The sequence below is a fragment of the Falco peregrinus genome, chromosome 10 (assembly GCF_023634155.1).
Source record: "Falco peregrinus isolate bFalPer1 chromosome 10, bFalPer1.pri, whole genome shotgun sequence".
Lineage (NCBI taxonomy): Eukaryota > Metazoa > Chordata > Aves > Falconiformes > Falconidae > Falco > Falco peregrinus.
Genome location: NC_073730.1, coordinates 35,346,227 through 35,363,102, shown reverse-complemented (window position 1 = coordinate 35,363,102; position 16,876 = coordinate 35,346,227). Strand labels below are relative to the sequence as shown.

At 45.0% G+C, this 16,876-nt stretch overlaps 2 protein-coding genes across 3 annotated transcripts in view; both read left to right on the top strand.

Annotated features, from left to right (window-relative positions):
• Nucleotides 1-8: 8 nt before the first annotated feature.
• On the top strand, nucleotides 9-9,439 carry CRYZ (crystallin zeta). Of its 2 annotated transcripts, none has more exons than XM_055815005.1 (9): nucleotides 9-125; nucleotides 2,078-2,202; nucleotides 2,514-2,666; nucleotides 4,304-4,467; nucleotides 5,286-5,337; nucleotides 7,403-7,552; nucleotides 7,658-7,759; nucleotides 7,853-7,948; nucleotides 8,209-9,439. In XM_055815005.1, exons 2-9 carry the CDS (start codon nucleotides 2,092-2,094, stop codon nucleotides 8,368-8,370), a joined length of 990 nt encoding a protein of 329 aa, XP_055670980.1. In that variant the 5' UTR covers nucleotides 9-125; nucleotides 2,078-2,091; the 3' UTR covers nucleotides 8,371-9,439. The 2 variants fall into 2 exon arrangements, with proteins under 2 accessions (XP_055670980.1, XP_005244536.4); XM_005244479.4 differs by lacking the exon at nucleotides 9-125 and adding an exon at nucleotides 1,109-1,278.
• A 366-nt stretch (nucleotides 9,440-9,805) lies between these two features.
• ERICH3 (glutamate rich 3) overlaps nucleotides 9,806-16,876 on the top strand; it is a gene marked incomplete at its 3' end in the record, with an annotated part of 46,344 nt that continues 39,273 nt past the window's right edge. The window contains exon 1 of the mRNA XM_055815557.1: nucleotides 9,806-14,114. Coding sequence (XP_055671532.1) covers nucleotides 14,095-14,114 — 20 coding nt within the window. The remainder of the gene's footprint in view (nucleotides 14,115-16,876) is intronic.

Here is a 16,876-nt window from a genome sequence, read left to right as displayed (position 1 = left end):
CCCGACGGCAGCCCGCGAGGGCCAAGCCTCCCCGAGGGGCGGGCGGCCGGGCGGGGCGAGGGACCGCCCCCCGCTGCGCCCGCGCTCCGCCGCCGGCCGGCCCGGGCCCGCGCTGCGCCGGGGAGGTAGGCGGTGGGCGCAGGGGCCCCGGCGGCGGCGGCTGCGGCTGCGGCAGCGGGAGGGGCTCGAGCAGGGCGCGGCGCGGCGCCTCCCGCCGGCGCTGAGGGGACGGGGGCGGCGGTGGCGGGCCCGGGCTGTGTCTCCGCGCCGCGCTTCCCTCCCGAGCGGCCGGTGAGCCTCCCGGGAGCTGGGGCGGGCCCCGCCGGTCCCGCTGCGCCCCAGGCCTGCGGCGGGGGCCTGGACTCCGCTTCCCGAGCGGCCCGGCGCCCGGGCTGCCGGCGGCGCCCTGAGGCGGCGGAGGCTCCGAGCCGGCGGGAGCCCGCCCTGGCGCCCTGCGGCTTGGCCCCCCGGGCCGCGGCCCGCCCGGCCCGCTCCCCGCCTGCCTGGGGCCGCCTCCGCCTCGCCGCCGGCCCCGCCTGGCGCCTGAGGCGCGGCCCCAGCCCAGCTCGGTGCCAGCTCGGTGCCGCGCTTGTCCGGCGGGGCCGCTGGGATCGCAGCGGGTCAGCTTTGACTCGGGGCCCCCCATCCGCGGGGGGTTTCCAGTGGGGCAGCGCCCGCACCCCGGCCGGCGGGCTGCGGCCCTGCCGCGGGCCCGCATTCTCCTCCCGTGGCCGCGGCTCGGCCCTATCCCGGCGGCTCGGCCTGTCCCGGCGACTGCGGCCGTGCGGCTGCCGCCTCCCCGTGGGGCTGCGCCGGGCCGGGTGTGCCAGCTGTGCCCCCCGTGCCGCGGGGGTTCGCTCGGTTGCCTGAAGGCCTCCTGCTGCGGGGTCGTTTGTTAAAATCTGCATCGCCGGTTTTTTCAGAGCAGGCGAGAGGCTGCCGTGTAATTGGGTTTATTACTGCTGCGTATAGAAATGACCTGTACTGCGGAGTTACTTGGCAGTGTAGGTTGTTTGTCATGACCTTTTGTCAAGGGAGGCCTTAGCAGTGTATGACCCTGTGACCAGTACTCTTCCTGATTGAAACAGGTAACCAAGGATGCGAAGCCTTACAGACTGTATCAGTTAAGAGAAAAGGAAAAAAAAAAAAAGAAAAAGCGGTTAAGTCAAGTACATTTAAAAGCTGTAATCATCTTTGGGAAAAAAACTGCCTCTGGCTACAACCCTGAAGTTCTTCAGCTGGAGCTGGCCAAAAGCCTGATCTCTTGATGTCTTTAAGGTGCCTGTCTGCTGTCCTGTGATTAACTGCTGAGTATCCAGTGAAGCTCTCTGGAGTCCGTCAAGATTCCTGAAAGAACCGTGTGTAGCTGTTGTGTAGGCAGTGTTTTGTTAGAATACTTCACGGATGAGTGTAGTTGTAGTAGCTTAATGTGTTGATAAATCATTCTCACTTCCATTAGTGCATATGGAGCTGTGGGCTGCAGCAGTTGAGGGCTATGGTTGATGGTCTCTGTTACATATGGCAGCAGTGGTGAAATGCAGCTGGAACTAGGGACTAGAGTCTTGAATGCCTGCACTTTTTTTCCTGGATTGTTTTAATATCTTATGGTATCTTGGGTTTTTGATAACTGATTGTAGTTTTTTGTCGCTTTTTTTTACATACAGGGTTCATAGTAAGTAGGAGCAGTGACTGGAATCTCACTTGGCTAGGTTACCCAGTCAGCTAATGTACGACAGGCTGTTTTGCCAGAATGTAGTAGTGAATTGTCAGTGTTTTTCCCCAGAGTACTGTACGTGTCTGTGTATGTCATATCAGTGCCGTGTTCACAGAAGCTGCTCTAGAAATACTTCTACAGATAAATTATTTGCATGTGATTCTCTTAAAATCCATAAACTCCTGCAAATGGTAGTTTATTTTCTGCCTTTTGCAGATTTGGGGAAAAAAACCCAGAACTAAACAAATACACCCCCCACCCCAGTTTAAATCAGCAGTGAGGCTGTTTGATTTCTTTATTTTGAAGATGCAGAATAAATTATGAAGGCAATACAGTATTACTGTGGTTTCCTCCCCTCCCCAGGTATTCTGATCGCTATGGCAGCCACAAGAAATGTGATGAGAGCTGTCAGAGTTTTTGAATTTGGTGGCCCTGAAGTACTTAAGCTCCAGTCAGATGTCTTAATTCCTGATCCAAAGGAAAATCAGGTATATATGAGTTCTGCAAACTGAAATCATGATGTTGAATGATAATAGGTAAACTTACAACAGAATGAAGCATACAAAATAAAATTTTTTGGTCGCTGTGTTCATACTACCTGAGATGTCACAGTTTAACAAATGTGAGCTTTTTACAGTTACATGGGCTACATATTCCATATAAAGGATTTCCTGAAAATAGTTTCAGTTCAATGCTGAATTTTTGCCGACTCTGTTTAAAGAATTTAGTTAAAATTACATGATACTGTGCGGGTTCTAAATCTTTTTAATTAACGCTTAAGAAGCATCTTTTCTTTTAGGTGTTAATTAAGGTCCATGCCTGTGGGGTAAATCCTGTTGAGACATATATTCGTTCTGGAAGTTATGCTAGAAAACCAGCTTTACCCTATACTCCTGGCTCAGATGTGGCTGGTGTAATAGAAGATGTTGGGGAACATGTGACTGTATTCAAGGTATTTATGCATTGAGTTTTAATTCGTTATTTATTGTATCTTCTTTGTGTGATTGCTATACTGCTGTTCCTGTTTTTATTGCTTATAATCATGTAAGCTGCTTGGGGCAGGGGGTGGGAATCATCTTCGTTGACTGGTAACAGCAACATCCTATTGGCAATCCAGTCTGCAGACTTAACTGTAGGGAAATCTGATAATGCTGTTGAGCTGCAAGAGTTAAAAGGTCTCAGAAGAGGCACTTCAGTTTGTCTGCTTAAGCAATGATCTCAGGTGTACAGAAGTTGTGGTTCAGAAGTGCTTTTATGGCATTACAGAAATATTTGAACGTGGGTGCTTCCTGTTTGAGGTAAGAATTTCATGCAGAAGTAAAAAAAATTCTGTACAGTTTTTGTTTTTTTAAAATGGAAATAGCTTTTATTTTGCTGACTTACAGAGCCCCACAACTTACATATTTGTTGTTAAAACTCTTCAGATATTTTATTACTCTGGTCTAGTAATTTTACTTAGATTTTCTCAGGAGGGAAGTGCTGGAACAGGAGAAGACTTACTGGTTTGCTAAAAGGTATCTTTGAAATCTATTTAAAACCTGTTCTTCCTTTCAAGTCATTAGACTGCTGGTCTCAAACATAAAAATTGTAGTTAAAATTGTGTTGGAATTTCCTGATTTGGGATTTACATAACCTAATCTCTCATCTCTCCCGAAATAGTTATCTCAGGGGAGAAGGATCATGTTTATTCATATTTTCTATTTAGTAGTTTGCTATATCTGCTATGTGTGCTTTTTCTTTCGTACGGAAATTGTGATGCTCTTGGCTTGAATGAAGGAGAGAGATGGGATCAATATGTGCCACAGACACACATCCTGAAAATGCCGAGTAGCCAAGCTCATCCATTTGCATACTCATAATGCTTGAGAAACAGCTATGCTGATATGCAGCTCTCTGCACAGTAGTTAATACCCAATGTCTGTAAACCAAACTGACATAGTCCACATGCTGTATTTTTATTGTGATCAACACGCAGACAGTAAAAAGTCAAAGCTCAGTGGCTGCATGTCAGCGGATACTATGATGTTCTGCAAGTGGGCTTGGACAGTCAACAGGACTGAAGTGCCCAGGCGCGTGCACATGCAGCACGCTGCCCAGGGTGTGTTCCCTGAATCACCTGCTGTGTTGCTGGTTTGAGTATTCCCTGCTGAACAATGGCAGCAATATTAGTTGCCTTAGGGTCTATTAAGAGCATTTCTGTTTTCCATTCTTGAAACAAAAATAATTGAGAAATGTTTCTTCTGTGTTTCTCAAAGCTTTTGAGGTTTTGCATTTGGAATCTGTGGATAGAATTCTTTAGTGTTCAGGTTCATTAAAGGTAATATTAATGAGACAGTAAGTTTGTGCGTTAACACTGTAGAGCAGGGGTTATAATTATGACACTTTCAGTACACAAAATTACAGTTTGTGTTGCATTGATTGTGTGTATCGGCGTTTATAAAAATATTCTCTGTGAAAAACATAACGGGTTGTTTTTAATAGGAGAGCTGTTAGAAATAGCATAAACTTCCGTGAAGTGGTGCCTAAGGTGTATTAAGGAAAAAATAAGGGCAATGATTGATTTCTCTATTTTATTTCCCTCCTTTCTAGAAAGGTGACAGGGTATTTACCACCAGTACGATCTCTGGAGGATATGCAGATTATGCAGTTGCTGCAGTGAATAGCGTCTTTGCTTTGTCGGATAAACTGGACTTCAGGCAAGGAGCAGCGATTGGAATACCCTACTTCACTGCTTATCGTGCTCTTTTCCAGAAGTAAGGTGCCAATCTAAGTTTGCGCATTTCACTTTTGAATATTTTAAATGCCAAAGTTCCTATTTCCATTGTCCTGTAAAATGGGGGGAGATCAATGACTGAGAAATGTTTAAAACACTTAAGTCAAATTTGTTATACTGATGGAATTGTCGGATAATCGTTATTTAGAAGCTAGTGACTGTGTTTTCCTGTTAAGTGTTTCCTCTTAAGAGAGCAAACCAGGAAAGGCTTCTTCAATAAGTACCATGTAGTGAAACCATATAACACTTTTTCAGTACTCATTGGTAATTTTAGCTAGGGAGGAAAACCAAGAATAGTTCTAATTTCTTAATTAAATGGACAATGTGCTATAGAGCAGACCCACCTTTCTTCATGATCCTCTCTGCCAGAGACTGCCTCGCTGTGCAGTCCTGTCTGTTGCCATAGGACAGCTTAATATAAAAGCCAGACTTTGCATCAGCTAGGTGAGAGCCTAGGACTGGAAGTCTGGTTTAGTTTGATAGAACAAATGATTAGAACTCGTGGTTTATTTTAAGATCTGTAACAGGTGAACATCTTGAACTGAGGTTCGGTACCAGACTGTTACTTCCTGCTAGTTGCATGTTGACATAATTGTGTATTACTTAAATTCATAAATTATATGGTTTATTTTGCCTCCTTGCTTTCCTAAAGAGGCTGATTATACCTGTTTAGCCATAACATAAATTGGAAGTAATGCTGTGTGAAAGATGAGGTTTGATGTCATTATGTGCAATCTGATACTTAATGATTATATATTGCAATCATAATGCTAAATTTTCTGGGTTTTTTTCATTCAGAGGGTGTGCCAAAGCAGGGGAAAGTGTGCTAGTACATGGTGCGAGTGGGGGAGTAAGTATTTTGAGAAGGCAAGTTATAAGTAATGCTGCTTTCTGTCCTTGTATCTGCTTTTGCCTGCTTGTCTTTTTATCTGCTTATTATCTGCCTTTTTTTTCCTGCTTTTTTTGTGATAAGATTTATGGTTGCATTTATATCAATAAATGGATTAGAAAAATTAGGGTTTTATTTCAGATGCTCTAGGATACATTTTTCTTAGAGCAAACCCTTTTATTCTGAAGAACTATGAAACTGCATGAGTGATAGCTTAAGGTCCCTAATACACAGGGTCACATAGTAAACATACTTTGGAAGTTGGTCCAGAAGCTTTATAACTGGTCTTCCACAGATAAAGCTCATAGCAGAAAGCTGTAATTTTAAAATATGTACAAGTTGTTCTCAGTTCTCTGAGAAGTAATCACTGATGCATAGCAACTCTGCATTTCTGGGATATTTTTACCTATTCTCTGATAGCTAGCAGCACAAGGAGAGATACTGGAATATGTAAATTCATGGCTGAATAGTGAATATGTGAAACTGCACATCTCTGTTTTTTTGGTTTTACATGACAAGCTAATTTTAGATTTCTTTCACACAACATTCTAGTTTCTCTCCCATACTCTGCACTTTCTTGCTTCTGCTGGTGCACTGAACAGCTGCTATAAATGGGCAAAGTTTCCTTAATTGTTTGGTAGACAGCAAAAAGATGCATTCAGATCTTATTCTGATGTACTAGAATGACATTCAGCATCATAGCCTTTTTTTTTTATTATAAACTAAACATAGTGTTTCTATTCTTACTTATTTTATATGTTTCTTGAAAAGATACATTGCTTTTCATTTACAGAAGCATGTAATGCAAGTCTCTTGTTCTGTGGACTTGTAACCTTTTTTGCAGGAATACTTGTAAAAGCAGCGAGATGTGTGTAGGGATGAAGCACATGCTGAAGAGAAAAGGCAGTTTGTGCTGCATCTTTTTTTTTTTTCAAATAATGCTGACTTCCATAATAATTCTTTAAAAATTGCCTTCTTTTGACTTTTTCTCTGAAAATCAGTCTGGCCATGATGCATTTTAATTAATGGTGTGGGTTTTTTTAAAATTTAGTTGAAAACTGACGATGTACTATTGAGAGAACGTCACATTTGGCAAACAGTTTGGGTAGATCCTGGCCAGACAGAGGGTCATGGTAGATTTTTTTGAGAAGCCTGTCCATTTATTTTGTGTGTTATTCATAATGCAAATGTAGATAGCAGAACCACAGAATGGAGTTTATATGGTCGTCTTTGTGTATGTGTTTGTGTTGTGTCCTGTCCTGTCCCCCCGAAATCATGCATAACTTAATGTATCCTGGTGGAGGTATCCAGCTGTATGGCCGGTACAGTGGGCTGCTGAACCCGTAGCCTCAGGAAGCAGATCAGTGGGGACTGAACCCCAGGGAGGCATTGTACGTGTCAGCTTTTTCCTCATTTTGCTTTCGCATTCTGTTGCTGCCACACAAAGCAAAACGAGGAGATGGCATTGGTATGTCTTGAGTGATTATTGGCTCCAGCGTCAGGTTTTTATGGAGGCATCCCTCACCTCTCAACATCCTCTGAAGTGCAAAGCTGTTATGAGATGCTGAGAACTTGGTTTCTAAAGATATCATCTAATCCATTTGTGAAAGGTGCAAAAGCAGTGTTAATAAAATTTGTACTTGCAGATTTTCTTTGCAATATATAATGCTGGTATCAGTATCAGGTGATTCTGGGAAGGATTTTCTTGGCTTTGTATCAAATATATATGGCCCAACTTTAACAGATAGACAGCATTCTTCATGGATTTATATCAAATGCTGATAGTTATTAAAAAAACCCACAGAACTTTACTATGCTTCTGTAAATTCTTTTCTTTTTTTAAAGACTATTAGGTGACCTTTAAGAGCCAAATTACTTATTATGGCTAAAAGAACATACGTTACCAGGCCAACTTTTTAAATATGTAAGTTACAAGTTGCTGGTAGAATATATAAAATTTAAGATGCTAAGAAAGAGAAAAAATGCTTTGCTTTTTTCCTTTTTTGCTTTTCTTTTTGACCCTCAGGTGGGAATAGCAACATGTCAGATTGCGAGAGCTTGTGGTTTAAAGGTTTTGGGTACAGCAGGAACTGAGGAAGGCATGAACGTGGTTCTAAGAAATGGCGCTCACCAAGCATTCAATCACAGAGAAGCTAATTACATTGATAAAATTAAGGTAAGCAGGTATTTACAGTTTATTATTTATCTGTAGCATATGAAATAAACAGTCATACCTAAGCACTAATTGGAGTGATTTAAATAAGTATTATGTCCTGTCTAGGAATACACAGGGATGGAAGGAGTTGATATAATAATAGAAATGCTCTCTAACATCAATCTTGCCACTGACTTGCAACTGTTGTCCTGTGCAGGAAGGGTTATGGTAAGTTTTGCTTGTCACTGACTTCAGTTTGTGCATTTAGCCACACAATTCAACAGTTACAACTTGAACTATCTTTTAACTGGTTTGTAACAGGTTGTGGGCTGTAGAGGTCCTATTGAGATAAATCCAAGAGACACTATGAGTAAAGAATCTAGCATAATTGGAGTCAGTCTGTTTCTTGCAACTGAGGTAAGAAACATTTTTATTTTAAAGAATGTTTTGTTGACTTACTAACACCTCTCTATTTCCAGTTAAAATCATTTGTAGGGATGAAAGCATAATTTCACTGTAGCTAACTTGTTTTTTCATTCCTTTATGTTTTGATTTAATCTCAGAACATCATGAAATATTTTGGGTTGGGAAATTTGGTTAAACGCTGGGATAAATAGTCAATGCTTTTCTAAAAATGTTATCTACCTTGTGGTAAATGCTGTCTTTTTTACATGCAGGAGGAGAAGCATGAATGTGCAACAGTACTCCTTGATGGCATAGAAGCTGGCTGGCTGAAACCCACTGTAGGCTCTGAATATCCGCTGGAGAAAGTAGTTAAGGCTCATGAAGACATTATTCATAGCAGTGGTGCTCGAGGAAAGATGGTGCTCCTTCCATAAAGTATTTTTCCAATTATTTTGTAGCTGTTCAAACTGCACCTTTGCTTATGTGAGTCATTGAATGTATGTTATAAAACACACTTTTTATCAGGTTTCACAGAACGTAGCAAATGCTAACTGACATAAATTATCAATCTGTTTCCTTTTTGTAGTAAGCAGAGTTGCATATACTTTAAAGTAATTTTTGTAGCTTTTTTGACTGATGAAGAAATAATTCTTTTCTGCTGTTGTGGCCTTGTGATGCAGGGGAAACTTAAGACAGAATTTGATATCATGCTGTATGTGATGTTACAGTGAAGCCACTGTAGGTAGTGCAAAATGAAGCCTGCTTTTTAAAGAGATATACAGATGCATATAATGAACAATACACATACAACTATGACTTTGTAAATTCCTTAGCCACAAAATTTGTCTCATTCTTCTTTTGTCATATAATTGACTTGGAATAAAAGCTTTCACTGCCAAAATAGTTGACTTTCCAGCTCAAAAGATGGCCAGAGAATCTCTCGGATATGGACTGCTTGGAAGCAGAGGCAGTTTCCTTTTGCTATGGCTAACTTAGTACCTGATGTGGAAGTGTCCCAGTTAATCCAGAGAGACTGTAACTCTGAAGCTGCATGCTAGTATTTGTTACTTTGCAACTGATTGTATTGGCGGAAGCTGCTGATTCCTTGGTGGTAAATGGTTGGGTAGTGAGGACTTAAATTCTTTCTGTGACCTTTATTAAATTTAATGTCACCTGAATCCCTGGCTACAATGAGGAGAAAAGAGAGCCCTGCGCTGCTTTCATGAGTACTTAGAATTTATGTTACTTCATAAATGACTGTGTATGTGTTCTTGACTTGTTCCAAATACAATCCAATTAAGGAAGGACAATTTCTTTGATAAGTTGACAGCTTTTACACTCAAAATACCATTTGGTATTACAGGCACTTCCTTTTAATAATATAACTCTGTAATGAGCAGTGAAGTCATCACTTGCAGAAGAGTTTTCTCAACTTCAAGGGTTAGCTTTTCTGCTCCTTTGAAGAAAAGTGATTCCTTACTAAAAAGAAACTTTTTAGAAGTATCTTTGTCTGTGAAGGTTACTTGCTTTTTAACATTTGGTCTGGATTCTTTTGGTATACTGTCATAAATCAGCACACGTTCTCTGAATCCATATACAGTTTCCTCAGGGTGGTAACTTCAGCACGCTACCATTTTCCAAGTTGTGATTTTTTTCCTGAACAGACATTAATTTCTACTGACGTTTTGCTTAATCTAAACTAAGAAAATAATTGGTGAAATCATTTGAAATGTCTGGATTTCTCCTCTGTTTGTCATCCCTTGTTAAAAGGTAAGACAGGGCCCCACAATCTGTCTCTTTGTAAGCTTCTTGATCAGACCTTAATGTTTTGTTTTAGTACTTACTCCACTGCAATCGTTCTGTGTGTGGTTGGGAGAAATCAAATCCTGACACACTACTTGTCTCTAGAACCTGAAATCGGTTAGTTGTTTTACCTGTATGTCCTCTACAAACAATTGGCTCCTTTCAGAAAATTGGATACTGTGTTGAACTCTTGCTGACGTTCAAGCATTTGAGTGTCTTCATTGTACTTGGCAGACATATTTAAAACAAAACCCCATGCCTGATCTCTGTTTTTGCATGGTGGGTTGGTTTAGCTTTTTTTTTTGGTTTGGTTTGGTTTTGGGTTTTTTTTGTGTGGGTGGTGGTATTTTGTTTGCTTGTTTGGTTGTGCTTTTTTTTAGAGTAGTTGGAATTGAAATATTTTCCCAGCTTACAGGCATGTTAGTATACAAATACTAGGTACACTAAAAAGTGTGGAAGAAAATTGTTGACTTATTTACACAGAAAACATTGCAGGTGATAGCATCTGTCACCTGTAAGGTCCTCCTTCTTGCTAAGTGACTTACCCTTGGAGGAGACCAGGGACAGCTGGATCATTACAACTGATGCAGTGCCAGCTTCTTTAAAACCTGTCTCAGAAAATATCCAGTCTTTCTGCTTGATTTTTCTCTTGTGCATAGCTATGCAAAGAGATGTAAAATACTTGCTTGCAAATGAGATAATATGGCTTTACTTCCTTCCACTCTCCAAGTGCAGTCCTAACAGACCTGGAAGTGGGTCTAGACATTAATAGTCCTGGTCTTCATGTGGTCGTCCCCAACAGCCATGTCCCTTGTGCTGTCACTGCTAAATGGATGAAAGTATTTTGGCACCTTGTTAATGGCAAGTTGATTGTTTACTATAAGTGGGTGGAAATTGATAGAGGATTTTCTTTAGAGCTCTAGCAAAAAGACATTTTTTTTGTGCTGTTGTAGTTGATTTGAGTAACAGTGGTGTAAGTGCAGAATCATAGAATGGTTTGGGTTGGAAGGGACCTTCACTCCAACCTCCTTGCTGCGGGCAGGGCCATCTTTCACTAAGCCCAATCCAACCTTGAACACTTCCAGGGATGGGGCATTCATAGCTTCTCTGGGCAGCCTGTGCCAGTGCCTCACTGCCCTCTTTGTAGAAGAGTCCTTCCTTAGGTCCAGCCTAAACCTGGCCTGTTTCTATTTACAACCATTGCCCTTACTAAAAAGTCCATCTCCATCTTTCTTATAAGCCCTATTTAAGTACTGGCAGGCTGCTACGAGGTCTCCCTGGAGCCTTCTCTTCTCCACACTGAACAGCCCCTGCACTCCCCGCCTTGCCTCACAGCAGAAGTGATTGTTGAGTATGTCTGCATTTTCCAGGTCGGTTGTCACCAGCTCTCCTGTCTTACTTACTGTGGGTGGTACATTTTCTTTATTCTTCCTTTTCTGGCCAACATATCCATAAAGGCTTGTACCATTCTTTGCATCCTTCACCAAATTCAGCTCCAGCTGTGCCTTAGCTTTCCTAATTCTATCTCTACAAATCTGGGGCAGCGTCCCTGTAATTCTCCCCTGGATACCCATAGAATTATGTGTGTTCACACTATAAATCTAGCTAGCACAGTTAATGAGATTATTGGTAACCGTTCTTTGCCCAGTTGCATGTTGTTTTCTAATTTGAGAGAATTTTTGAGATAATTTGTGAGATAAATAATAAACATAGATATTTTTTCTAAATAGGTATATTTATTAATCTTTTCCATTTTCTAAATTTTAAAATTCTCACACTGGCACTCACTTTTGGCTGAGCTATCAATGACAGGAAAGACTGGTGTCAGATGTGTTTGGGGCATCTGTCTTTCAGTCTGTAGTCTGTCCCTGTATGTCACATGCTGCATAGGAGTGGGGAGCTGCATTTCTTTTTGAAGGTTTATGAATGATTAATCTAGTGTTAAGTGATCTGGGTAGCTAGTTTCTTAGCTGATTATTCAGGTAAAAGATACTGATTATTCCTGTTCATTTAGGTAGAATGCAGTCTGAAGCAGTGATGGCATGTAGGGAATCTGCAATTCCGCTTGACAGCACTGTTAGAAAAAACAAAATATCTCTTAAGAGTAATGGTTAGCAATGGATATGATTATGGAGATGATGTGCATATAAAAATATACATGTTCCTTATACAGTGTATGTTTTAAATATTTAATTCCTTTTAATTTGGCCTTTGGTCAGGGGGTATTATATGAATGAGAGGCTTATGATTTACAGTGGCTCCTTCCTTGCTTAGTGCTGCCTCTGCTTTGTGGCCAGTGTTTAGAGACGAAGTTCAGTGCAGTTTTCTTGTACACATCACTGCTGTTAACACAGGCACTGTTTGTTATGGGGTTTCTCACCAGAAGGTGTCAGAGTAGTTTTTCCATTTTTATTGCATTGCAGCCTGCTCTCTACAATGGTAACCCAGCAGAATAAACCAGCATAGTTTAGACTGCTTTGTGAAGAAACGGAATATAGCATTTAATTCTGTTGTCCATTTTTTGATGTATTGTACTAATGGAAGGGGAAGTTTTATTCACACTACTTTTTCCAAAATTAGAAGTAATGACGTAGCACTGAACACAAAGTGCAGGAAGGAGCGAGGAAGCTGTAGTGGGTGCACTCAGGCTGTGGGCAGAAGATAGGTACTCGAGAGGCCTGGGTTGTGCTGCTGGTATTGTACAGAAAACAGGGTTGGGCTCCAGCTGTAGCAGTGTAAGATCTTGTCACTGCCATGGTGATGAAGGTGGGGGGCATTGGTTTGCCCATGACTCAGTTACAGGAGTCCAAGCCTTGCATATTACTGCAACCCACCTCCACTATGATCTGTAAGGGAGGAATGGTGGAGGTGTGCATGGTTGTTTCAGGCTGTGTTCTCTGCTGCAGACACTGATGTTCAGTGGTGGGCAATTAATCTTGGCTAGGTAACTATTTCAGCTGTTGCAGCTGAAGTCCTTCCAGCTGCTATTTGTCATGTTTGTGGCTAATCTTTCAGGTGTATCTGATCTGTGCAAGCCACCCATCTAGAGAATGTCAACCTAGGGAATTGGTTGATTCAGCTCTCCTTTTGGGACATGCCATCCCTTTGGCAGAGTGAAGAAGAATGGAGGAATCGATTGAGGATCATAGACAATTGAATTAGGCAGACTAATTCTGGCAGGTTGTTTATTTTTTAGTAACTTGTCCTGATTTAGCCACCAGATGGGGTTTCTGAAGCAGTGGTTCCCAGTGGTAACCTGCTTAGTGCTGCCTGGGTGGTGGGACAGGTTGTCCAGGCTCTTGCTTTTGTGGTGGCCTTTGCCTGCACAGGTGAGGTTTGAGGTTCAGAGTGTGCGGTTGTGTACACATGCCACGGTCTGGAAGCTGCTGCTATACATGTTTCTGAAATAGAAAAGCGTGGAATTATTCTGAAAAGCAGCTGCTATTTGTTGATCTCATTGTACTTAAATAAATGCTGCCTAAGCTTTCTAGTCACGAAGAGTATCCCCTCTCCATTGTAATCATGCGGTCCATGTGTATTCCTGACTTTGTGTGCTATGGCATGATACAATAAATTAGTGAGACTTTAATGACAGGGTTGGGAAGGTAAAAAATCAAGAGGCTATTGATGTTCTTGGTAGTTGCTTTCATCACAAAAGACAAGTCGGTATTGTGCGTGGGTCGTTCCTGACACACAAGACCTGGGGGCAGTGGACTTCCTTCAGCTCTTTGGAGCAGGTGCCTCAGCGCGGGAGGTCTGGCCCCTGCCCCCAGGCACCGGAGGTCTGCGCTCCTGCTGCTGCACTACCTGTGTGTTTGTGCTTCTACTGGAGCTCACAAGGAGTGAAGGAATAAAGGAAAAAGAGGAGCACGGAAGGATGATTGAATCTCCTTTATTCAAGTAAATCTAGAGACCACTGAAATGCGTGCTTTGGGGCCTTGTGTCATTTGTACTGGAGGATGGATGTTTGAAACAATTGTGCATCTCGTCTCACCGTGCTGTATTTTTCAGTTTGTAGATCTGTGTTGTACCAAAAGACCTTATTCATTGCCTGCCCCCACCCCCTTTTTTTTTTTTCTCTTTTCCCCTCTTTTTCCCTTCCGCTTTGCCTTTCCTTTCCCCGGGAGCTTGCAGCCGCCGCAGGGCACAAAGCGTGCGGCCGCCTGCTCGGCCGGGGCCGGGCGCTGCGGCGGGGGCGGCCCCCCGCGGCCTCAGTGCCGACCGGCCCCTCCTGAAGGGCCGGGCGCGGCGCGGCCGCCATTGGCGGCGGGAGCCCCGCCCGGCCCGGAGCGTCCCCGCCGTGTCCAGGCGACGGGCGGGCCGCGGGCCGTCCCGGTCTCCTCGGCGCCGGCGCCATGAGCGGCCCGCGGCCGGGGTGAGTGGGGCCGGGGGGCGGCGGGGCGCGGGGTCTGGCCGCCCCGGCCTTCGGAGCTAGGTGTTTAACATTTAATTGGCTGCGCCGCCGGCAGGTGACGACCGGTCGCGTTATTCGGTGCCGGGGACGGAGGCGCCGGGCCGCGGGCTCGGGGCGCCCGGGCGGGGCGGTGGCGGGCGGCGGGGCAGGGCCCTTCGGGCTCCCGTCGCCCTGCGGCGTGTTGCGCGAGGCGGGAACCTGCGGCGCGGTTCGGCCGGGGCAGCACCCGCGCACAGCGCCGTGCGTGAGAATCTGTGGTGAGGGCTCGTATGGAGCTGCAGGCGAGGCACTTGAAACCTTCTCCTGCGAGGTTGCCTCACTCAGGTTACCGTGCAAGGGGCTTCGGGAGCCTGGACAGCATTTGTTAATTCATTTTTTGGGAAACAGTTAATGCCGTGGCTGTGTTTACCTCACGGGTATTTGAAGAAATACCTTTGGTCTGCATCTGACGCAGAAAACAGCGAGAGTTACAGAGCTGTGGCTTACGAAGAGCTTGCTGAGGTGGTCAGGGAGGGGCCAGCACCTGTGGGTTTGCGGCTGCCCCTCACTCGTTCCCTTCTGGCAGCCCTCAAACAGCAGTAGCCCAGTGCAGCGGCCCAGCGAGCCGCGGGCTTGCACAGGAATTCGCTCTGGAAGAGACCGCGGGAGGTCTCCAGCTCGATCTGCTCGAAGGGTCAGCTCTGAGATCAGGCCAGGTTACTTCCTCCAGACAGATCCCCCAAACCTCTGAGGGTGGGAACAGCACCCCCTGCGCCTCCCCCGCTGCCTGGCCCTCCTCGTGAGGGAAGCGCTTTTGTCATCGCCGCCTCAGCCCTTCTCCTTTCCACTTGTGCCCATCATCCCTCCTCTGGCTTCGTCTTTGCCGCATCCCTGGGCCCTGGCAGGTCGCTGTGGGGCCCTGGAGCTGCTGAGCAAACTCTGGCAGCTGCTCCTCACACCACATGCTCCAGTCCTGCCATCCCCAGGGCTGCCCGCTGCTTGCTCCGCTGCATCCATGGCTTCCATGGGCTGGGCCCCAGAAAGGGACACAGCGGTGCACGTGGGGCCTAGCGGGTGCCAAGGAAAGCGGATGATGGCTTCCCTCATTCTACTGCCTGTGCCCCTCTTACTTCAGCCTCAGATGCTGCTGGCATTCCTCGCTGCCTGGCTGGCTGATGCTCAGCTCGTGCTTCCCAGGGCCAGCTGGGCCTTTCCAGCAGAGCTGCTGCCCACCCTGGCTGCCTCCAGCCTCTGCTGTTGCACAGGGTTATTCCTTCCTGGGGATGGGGCTTTGGTCTGGCCTTAACGAAGTCTGTAGGGGTCCTGTGCCATGGTCTGGTACAGTGTTGGGTGAGCCACTGTCTGCCTTTTGGAGTGTCATGCCTGCCTCTGGGTGCAGGCAGAGCAAGCTCATTTCTGTCTATTCTCAGAGTTAGAGGTGCCTTTGGGCTTGGTGACAGTCCCCTGGGGCAAAGTATTAATAAAATAAAATAATTCTCACTAAGTATCTAGGCAAAGAATCCTCAGTGGTTTGGTTGTTTAAATAGTGAGGTTAAATGAGGAGTAAAGACAGTAGCATGTGGTTTTTGAAACAAAAACCCAGGTGAAAGTGGCCTGCGTGTGCACGGGGCAAGACAAGGGTGGTCTCACGTGTCGCCAGGGCTGAAGGGTGGGTCCTAAAGATATTTAAGCAGAGGTACAATGTGACTTGGAGAGACTGTGGCCTCTTCCTCAGTTACCACTTGAGTCAAACTGTACATGTGCTTAAGGCTTTTGTGGGCTTGCAATAAACCAATCAATTATTGTTAGACTCCAAAGCCCTGTCAAAATTTCAGGTCATGTGCTGACTTCAGTGAGTTTCAGTTCAGTCGATGTGTTCCAGCATGGCTTCTCATAAGCACAGCTGTAGTAGTTCAGATTAATAAAGGTAGAGGCCATAGCTGTTCCCCGAGGGCAAGTCCAAGGGTGCTGTAGCCGAGGGTTGAGGGTCGGGAGGGTCGGCCAGTGACAGCAGCAGCTTCCTGTTGGAGGAGGGTGGCCCTGGGTGTAGTTGGAAGGGTCAATTTACACGTGTTACAGCCCTGTCTCCTGGCAAAACAAGAACATCCTTTTGTGGGGGCTCCTTTTGTGTTTTCCCGACTTTTCATCTTCTGGATAGATGGCCCTTTCTCAGAGAGAGGAGCCCCAGCACAGCATGGTCACTAGCCCTATTCGCTTGGCTTGGGCTTGGAGGCACCAAGCTAAACATTTATGCTGAATAGTGTAATAAAGGCAGCAGTTATCTTCTGAGTGCCTGTACTGGTGAGTAGATGGCAAAACCACATTCTCTGTGGTGGAATTGCATGACCTTTTGATTCCTAGGCCCACATGTGCCTGCTAGGCTGTTCCCAGCTAGGATTCACAAAGTCCTGGCCTTCAGGATTTAACACCAAATTCCAGTTTTGTGGGATACCACTTTGCTACCATCTGCTTAATCTGTCTGAAGACCCTGATGGCATTTTTTTTGAAAGTGGAAATACTTCATGGTGGCTGAAGAGTTTCCTTAGGGAGGGAACGTCAGACAGGTGCCAGATCTCTGGAAGGTCTCCTAAGAGTAGTCTTTGCTTTCACATGGAATGGGCCAGGCAGGTGCCCTCACCATGTGGGATGTTGAACTTGCTGTTTGCGGCTGACAGCCTGTGGTGAGATTTGTTCTGTCTGAAAGCTAATCAAGCCTTTCTTGTTTATGTCCCCAGCAGAAACAG